The sequence below is a fragment of the Thamnophis sirtalis genome, unplaced genomic scaffold (assembly GCF_051295495.1).
Source record: "Thamnophis sirtalis isolate CommonGarterSnake01/CBP01778 unplaced genomic scaffold, rThaSir2_p1.2 scaffold_6, whole genome shotgun sequence".
Lineage (NCBI taxonomy): Eukaryota > Metazoa > Chordata > Lepidosauria > Squamata > Natricidae > Thamnophis > Thamnophis sirtalis.
Window position 1 is genome coordinate 53,890,062 of NW_028261386.1, and position 8,689 is coordinate 53,898,750.

Here is an 8,689-nt window from a genome sequence, read left to right on the forward strand (position 1 = left end):
CTTTAAAAGGACAGCAGGCAGGTAAATACCATTCAATTAGCCTTCTGATTATTTCTTCTAAACGTTATGCTCATCTCTTGACTAAACTGCATGATTGGGAGGAATATTTTTCCCCACCCAAAACAGGCAAGATTTATAAAGCAGTGGATTACTGTGCCACCCCTAAAAGCTTTTATCCAGAAATATACCAACAGACATACAAAGCAACTCTGTCTCATTCATCAGTTTCACTTCTGCCTTTGACTTAATTAGGTCCCAATTATGGGGAGAAAATTGTTGACAGACATCTATAGGTATCTTTTAATCCTTTCACAATGGAATTACATGCTGTACCCAGAGTAAGAATAAGAACTGCAAGGCTCTGTTACATTTCATTTCAACGGAATTGAGGAGTCAGAGCTCTTCACTTCTTTCTTTTTTGCATCAATTACATCAATTTAGTGACCATAGATATATAGAATATACAGACAATTTCTAACCAGACACATAGATTAGCATGTAAGGCTTTATTGAGTCTCTGCCCAGAAAGTGTCAAATTTCCTTTATGCAGTCAGTAGTTGGACTACACACAAGCAGGGTGTGTGTGTGGGGGGGGGGGTATAATTAGCCTTCTAAATAAACAAACCAATCATGGGAAAATCGAAAAAGAAAATGGGACGAGAGGCAAGGCCAAAGATAATTTATTACAGTAGAAGAATTAAGACACATCCCAACACGACTTCTATAGAGAACCACGTGAGACTAAGCCGGCGCAGGGCATATGCATCATCCCTTGTGCTTTTTCTCTCCATGGGGCTAAGATCCAATGGTTTTATACCTCAATATCCGGTTCTCAATTGCAGTTAACAGGTCTCCATATGCGGGTAGGACCACTATAAATACGTAAAACTTACGGTAACAAGATAAAATGCTTAACGTTTAGTTGTTGGTTAGGTCTAAAAGCAGAAGCCAAGTATCGCCACTCCGGCAGGTTATGCATAGGTTAAGTTCAAATGAAAAAAAATGTTGAGTTTGTTGTATTTCCTCCATTCTGAGGATCCGTGTGCTGCAATTTAGATTCGTTCTTGGGAAATACTGGAACACGATTATTAAGAGTATTACTGTGTGAAATTCAGCAGGCAGATTTTCCCGTCACGGGGATGCAGATAGTAGTGAAGAAAGCAAAGCCAGTTAAACCTCTGCTTCTCTTGGGAAAGGACAGAGGGGCAGAATTGAAGGGGTACTGAGAGAATCAGTATCTTAGAGAAAAGTCTCATTTGTTCCAAACCTCATAGCGAACGACATTCTTTCATCCGCCTCCTTTCGCTTAGTATTTCTATTAATGTGTACCCTCCCTGCCTTCAGCACTTCCCCCCCTCCCCCAATTGAGGTGTCCATTCATAACCGGAAACTGAAGGGAAAACCTACGGTAGATCTTCGGAAAGGCCCTTTTGACTGGATTGCGATTGGCTCCGCAGCTCGCCCGGGAAGAAAAAACTCCCGTCTACGTCCTGTTGCCTTGCAACCAGCATGGTACCTTTGGCAGAGTGATAGAACGGCGCGGGTTCCATTAAGCCAAGCGTAAAATAGAAGAAAGCGATTGGTGAATTGGCGGCATCTGCTCTCCTCGAAGCACCGAAGCATTGATGGCCTGCTGCTGGCAAAGGCTGGGTCTGGGGGCATCGCAAGGGAGGACTTGGGCATCGCTCTGGACCAAGTTGAGAGAGGATCGACCCTTACGCGATGCCGGGAGAAAAGGGCTGCACTTCCGGGCTGGAGTGCCAGGGATGGTCACCGGTCATTCCAAAGCGTACCGGCACCAGCTGCAAGGAAAGCCCACAGTCGGTTCCCAAGGCGTTAGTCGCCGGGTGTCTTCTAGCTCGGCGGGCGACGGAGACGAAGGGGAGGAATTCCCAGAACAGGTTAGCCCTAAATCTCAGCCGGACTCGTTTAGGTTGAGAGAGAGGAGCAGGGCTTGGAGAGGGTCGCTATCGCCCTTAGAAAGGCTGAGCCGGAGGATTCCCCCCGAGCTCCTCTCGCCAGAAATCAGAGCTCTGAGAAGCGCGGAGGGGAAGGAATCAAAGTCTCAGGAATGCGAAACGCGCGTCGCAAAGGAGGGAGTCTTTCCTGGAGCAAATTCCCAGCTGGATCGAGGCTCTCTGGCCGAGAAAAGTAAAAATGCGCCTTCGAGGAACTGTCCCTTCCGAGTTGGGGAGCTGATTCTAGTAGAGGGTCATCGAAAACACGGCTCGAAATGGAAGATCCAGTGTCTGCTCACTGATACTGGAATGTGTAATACTAATTTGGGTTTCATCAGATTCTCTGAGATCGTAGGCAAACTGCCCGGACAGCTGTTCCAAACGTCCCAGGGTAAAATCTTGCTGATTCGGAGGCCATCCCTAGAAGAATATGTGCTGCTAATGGATCGAATGCCTTCCATCGTCTCTCCGAAGGTATATATTAATTGTTCGGCGCTCCCCAATTCCCATTATGGGGACTGATATGTTACCGTTCCCATTGTTTCAACGGGCCCCACTGAGATCTTGTGGGCTCATTTTGAAAACAGAATTGATAAAATAGACTTTTGGCTTCTTAGGACCCAACAAGACCCAATCCCATATAATCTTTTATGCCTCTATATTTCCTATTTCTTTCCTTAGCTATCACATCAGACTTTCCCCATATTTTTAAACCCCCCCCCCTCTCTTGTATGATTCCCTTTGTAGCCCAATGAGCCTTTCTGGACTGGGAAATTGTGGGAGTTAAATTCCAGACACATTAAAGTTGCTGAGGTTGAGAAACACTGCAATAGTAAGCTCAAAACTGATAGAAAACAAAGCACCTTTAGTGCTTCATCTTATCATTAAGGCATCCTCCCCCAACTTGGACATTTTTCAGACATTTGGACTTTCCTTCCTCCCAGAATTGTCCAGCCAGCATAGCAATTGGTGAGAATTCAGAGTTGATCTATTTATTTGGAAAATAACCTGGGCTAATTTAGACTATAAGCTAATTTAGACTACAAAGTTGACTCAGCCTTCCATCTTTCTGAGTTCGGTAAAATGAGGACCCAGATTGTTGGGGACAATATGCTGACTCTGCAAACCCCTTAGAGAGGCTGTAAAGCACTGTGAAGTGGTATTAAGTCTAAGTGCTATTGCTATAAACAGAAATTGTAGTGGAACCTCCAGATTCTGGTTGGAATTACTTCTGTGGGTATACATATAAGATTATACTCACTCCTGTTCTCTGCAGGAATTGCGTGTGAACATCTGTCACAGCTGCTGTTCAGTTATACTGAATATTAATTTGATCTGCATTGAAACTGGACAGACTAAAGAAACATCCCTTTCAATACTACTTGAATATTAGCTTTAAAATATGTCATCTTTGTTCTTTTAACCTATAGGATGCCAATACAATGCTGCTGTTAATGGATATCACACAAGGGGACACAGTATTAGAAGCTGGTTCTGGTTCTGGAAGCATGAGTTTATTTCTATCAAAAGCAGGTAAAATAACAGTTTTTGAACAGGGTTTTCATTATTGGTGTCAGCTGACAGAGTTTCCATCTTTTATTGTTTCTTTACACTCAGACTTTTTAACATCTTAATGTATACAAATGCTCATCTTTTGCCAGGTTTCAGGCAGAAAAAAATGTATTTCATTCCTGTCACTTTATCAATTTAGTAGGAAGCAGGGGTTAAAACCAGGATTTCCAGCAGATTCTATTCTTCATAGCTATCAAATAATTCTTATAATGCAGTACAAATTGTTGGGTTATGCCTTAGAAATTTTGATATTTAATCCATCGTTCATGTTTAGTATGTTGGCTGAATATGCCACTATAATGCTGTCCGAAATAAGTAGAAAATTATGTGCCTCTTGATGATGAAATATGAACATTTGAAATATGAGGAAATGTTTAACAGATAATACTGTCATGCAATTATTGGATTCTGTTTATATGACTTTTCTAAGGTATTTCTGTCTGAAACTTTCACACATTTTCCTTCTGTTTATTTGTCATCTTTTTTTTCTTACCAATGCCACAGTTTGGTGAAATACAACAGCTCCCTAAGGACTGAAGAAGAGTAAATAATTTCAAGAGTAGTGGAAAAACTTGCTATCATGCAGATATGCTGATGGATTATTTTACTATATATCATCATGAGGACCCTTAAATCAACAACTAAGGGTTGTTGACTAGTAGCTAGTCAAAGGTGAATTGTAGGGCAGCTAAAATTAGGAAAGGGTATGGGGGGAATATAAGTCAAACAGGAAGAGAGTGGTGGTAGATCTTGGGTTTTCCCTGCAGGAGGCTATTTATAAAAATAAATCAACTTGATTATCTGTTTCCAGTTGGGTCACAAGGACATGTAATAAGTTATGAAATCAAAAAACAACATCACAAATTGGCAGAGAGGAATTTTTGGCAATGGCGCAAAGCATGGAAAATAGGACATGGTAAAGAATGGCCAAATAATGTGGATTTCATTAATCAAGATATTTTGACTGCAGCTGAGGATTTGAAATCTGTAACACTTGATGCTGTAAGTATTGTATTTATTTTCTTAAAGTCAGAATTTCGTGTTCAAAGTGGCTTGGGGACTTAAAACAGATAATGCCATTAGCACTATAAGCAAACACCTTTAGTTTTATCATCAACTCATAATCCAGCCAATCTGACATTATGGTTTGTGACTGTGTGCTGCTATAAACATTGATATACTTTATGCTAAAAACAGATTCACTGTCACAAGTCTTATAGTACATGTACTCATTAAATCAGCAGTAAAACCTGTTGCATTTTACTTCAATATTAATGTTTTTCTTTCCCTTTCGATAGGTAGTTCTGGACATGCTTTCCCCTCAGAATGCTTTGCCTGCAATTTTCCCAAGTCTTAAACAAGGGGGAGTCTGTGTTGTATACTTTGCAAAGTAAGTATTCATTCCTTAAATCTCCAGGTTTTGCTTTTGAGTGCTTAGAAAGTACAATTGTGCAAAATATTTGACTTTATTTCATGCATGAATGAAGCACCTCTTTCAAACTTTTCAAGCAGACAAATATTTGGCCAGACTAATACTACTGCCTTAAAGCTGCACCTCATTGCTTTATGTATACATACAGGGCCATTTCAATGTTGCAGGAAAAAATGCAGCAAAGTGGCTGTGATGCATGTGTTTATGAGATCAAATAGGAACAGAAATTGCATGAAACGTTTTCATTAGGCTAATTATACCCAGTTCTTTTAACAAATCTTTAGGATTTAATCTTCAATCCCCTTGCCATCTTGGTTGATTATTTTTCACCTTTAAGACGTCTTCTTTAAGCTGCTTCTTTTTCAATCTGTATATTAACTCAATATTCAGGTGGTCTGTCTCATGTTATTAACCTCCAATATTATCAAGATTGTTCAATTGTAGTTTTGTAAAATGCAGACATGTTCTTTTATCTGTTTCCCAGTTGAGAATGAGAAGGGAGTTGTTGTTGTTTTGGCTTCCGTTTATGTAAAGGAACAGTTTGTAATTAAAATAAAAAATATTCTTACAATAATACTATAGGATGTATGTAGGCCAATTAATGAGATTCCAGACATGAACTACAAATATCTTGGAGTGAAATAGCAGGCCTCTTTATCTTGAAGAACACAAGAGAAGGCTAGTACTGTTCAGCATTGCTCCTTGACTATCTTGTTTTCTCTTCAAAGGGAACACACTTTATTCCTGCAATGTCTTCTTCTTAAGGTTATTTCTTAGCTTCTTTATGGTGCTCAGATTTGTTCTTTTTCAGAATTTAATATCTGGGAACTGTTCAGTCCAAGTGTGTAGGACTTATCTTTACAGTTCCAAGATGAAGTAAGAATGCTGCTTTAGAAAGAAGTTTGGTTTCTATGTGTGCCACTGCTTGGCACTATCCTATTAATTTGTAATTAATTTCTTCTTTGGAGGTATACCCCCAATTGGTTCTCAACTACGGTTTCAAATCAACTTGGCTGAAAAGCGCTAATAGCAAACCCGTCCTTAGGTCTCTTTTGAGAGCCCTGCCCATTAGTTCTCCTCATGTTATTTGTAGAATGGAAGCCTTGGCAAGAAGGCCTGACATGACCAGCAGCTGCCTCACCTAGAGCCAGACCCGTCATGTCAAGCTGCGGTATAAAATAGCAAAGGTCAGCAGGACGTAGCAAGACCTACGGAACATAGGGTGTGAGGGCAGCTGGGGCTTTGCACTGTGGCACTAAGGTGGCTAGAGTTACACAGAGCATAGGGAAGCACTTCTTGGTAGCATTGGGAGTGAAAGAGAGGACCTGAGGTGGGAGCATCCAAATGAGTCTTCTGAAGCCCCAGCACCACTACCTCTCCCCACTGGGCAGAAGAGCCAAAAAGGCAGAGTGGGAGGGGGAGCTAAGCAAATGAGAGGACTTGAAAAGGAGAAAGAGAAGGCAGACCCTTAACTCACCAAGGATTAGGGCTGGACAAACTGAGAATTGTTTGAATCAGGGTTGGTCTTCACCTGATTGGTTTGGTTAACAGCTGCAGTGGGGACTGCTAGGATTATTTATAGCCATATCACTTAGTAATAGAAATTCCAGTTCTAGTTACTGCCATAGCTCAAGGACTACCTATACTTAGATTTCAAATATAAGGGAAAAAATCAATATTATAAGATATAATAATGGAACACTCTACTGATAGAAGTTGTGGATTTCTCCATCTGGTTAATCACCTCTCAAGACTGGTTTAATTTGTTTTCTGCACATTTCAGTTTGGAATGGATGATCCTTATGGTTCCTTCCAATTCTATAATTCTGTCTTTAACAAAAATGACAAGTAAGGTTGAAACATCATGATAAGATGTGATTTAACCATTGTTTAGTAAACCATAATGACTGACTTTACATGATAGTTTAAGCAAACGCAAATAATTCACATTATGACTTAACATGTTGTATGCCTAAATTATAGCAGTAGCAGTAGTAGACTTATATACCGCTTCATAGGCCTTTCAGGCCTCTCTAAGCGGTTTACAGAGAGTCAGCATATTGCCCCCAACAATCTGGGTCCTCATTTTACCCACCTCGGAAGGATGGAAGGCTGAGTCAACCCTGAGCCGGTGAGATTTGAACCGCTGACCTGCTGATCTAGCAGTAGCCTGCAGTGCTGCATTTAACCACTGCGCCACCTTGGCTCTAAATTGTATAAACATTACTGAAAAATGAATGTCACTAATAACAGTGATACCTGATGGAATAAATATGCATTAAAATTGGGCTACAAAATAAATCTTAAAATACATTTTTAGAAATTCATTTGCAATATACATAATTGTTTATTTTTCTACGAGTATCACGCAGGTTATTGAATTGATGGAAGCTATCCGGATCAGAAAATTAGCCCTTTTTTGTGAAAAGGTTTTGGAAGTTACGCATAGAGATTGGCTAATATGCCCATCTACATGGGAAAAGAAGAATGTTCTTAAAAACACAGCATCTGAACTAAACATCAATGATGAAACTGTTTATCATTATGAAAATGATGTTTCTGCTGAAGAGAGAGGAAATGAAGGTAGGAAATAAATTGGGTTCTTTGTAATAACTGAAATATTGTAACTTAGTGATGTGTCTTGTTCAGAAGAGGTAGGTTGGATTTATGCATACTAAATCATGTTTACTGAATAAACAACAACTTTCTTGAATCGCACATTATGAATGAACTATGGGGACCTAAATGGTCTCTGAGCATGGTTGTTTGCTTGCAGACATTTAATTACCTAACTAGGTAATATCAATGCTAGCGAGTCTGAAGTTTGTTCCCTGTTTGTATACAGAGCTTGTTGCCCTACCAGTGTTGGTGGAGATGTAGTTTGTCTCCTTGGTAGTTCTTTGATTACAGTATTGTTTTTTGTTTGCTTGATTGTTTGCCTAGTGTTAATTCCTGCTTTTATGAGTCTTGGTTGCCAGAGGATACAGATGTGTTCTACTCCTTTTGTTCCATCTTAGCTTTTGGTTGTCTCTTTTGAATAGTGTGTAAATATGGCTTATTTCTCTGTGTCTATTGATGGTTGATTTGTCTAAATACCAATGTCTGATCATTGCTTTCCTTCAGAGATGACAATATAAAATAAAATTCATGTCCTCCTCTTATGGGAAAAGAAAGAAACAGGGAAATTTGCCAAGGTTTCCATGGCTCGGGTGGAGAGGGGGGATGAGAATTGACACAGGGATGAGAAGTTCGATAGCAAATTTGTTTCAAGAACAAATTTGAATTAAGGAATTTTGGTCATTTATATATTTTATTTTATCTTAACAGCTCTTGCTTCTGCCAATATAAGAACACCTTATGTTGCTAAACCTTTCCCACATCAAGTTAATCACACAGGTAAGAATGACTTAGCAAAAATGTTATAAGCTATACATTTCATTATTACTATGTTTTTCATAAGCACTGTAAAGCATTTTTAGAATGAATAATAAAACAAAATCCTAATGACTGTTAAAACATTAGTTTTTCTCCCCTTTCATATAGTATTCCTTGTCAAGCTGAGGAAATTTAATGCACTAAATCCAAACACTGCTCCAGATGGTATGTGCCAGTTTGAAGACTGTACTTAATCAGAAATAACACATTAGAAGATTTTTTTTATATATATGAATATGATTTGGGAAACAACGGATGTGCTTACATTGACTAAGATGCAGTATGTTTTAGT

The 8,689-nt window shown here is 39.5% G+C and overlaps 1 protein-coding gene across 2 annotated transcripts; it reads left to right on the top strand.

Moving 5' to 3' along the window:
- Window positions 1–1,302: 1,302 nt before the first annotated feature.
- On the top strand, window positions 1,303–8,643 carry TRMT61B (tRNA methyltransferase 61B). 2 transcript variants are annotated; one of them, XM_014052681.2, is made up of 8 exons: window positions 1,303–1,901; window positions 2,297–2,432; window positions 3,389–3,491; window positions 4,342–4,532; window positions 4,829–4,920; window positions 7,325–7,545; window positions 8,290–8,358; window positions 8,506–8,643. In XM_014052681.2, exons 1-8 carry the CDS (start codon window positions 1,723–1,725, stop codon window positions 8,589–8,591), a joined length of 1,077 nt encoding a protein of 358 aa, XP_013908156.2. In that variant the 5' UTR covers window positions 1,303–1,722; the 3' UTR covers window positions 8,592–8,643. The 2 variants fall into 2 exon arrangements, with proteins under 2 accessions (XP_013908156.2, XP_087574016.1); XM_087717890.1 differs by having other exon boundaries at window positions 1,758–2,432.
- The last annotated feature ends 46 nt before the right edge of the window (window positions 8,644–8,689 follow it).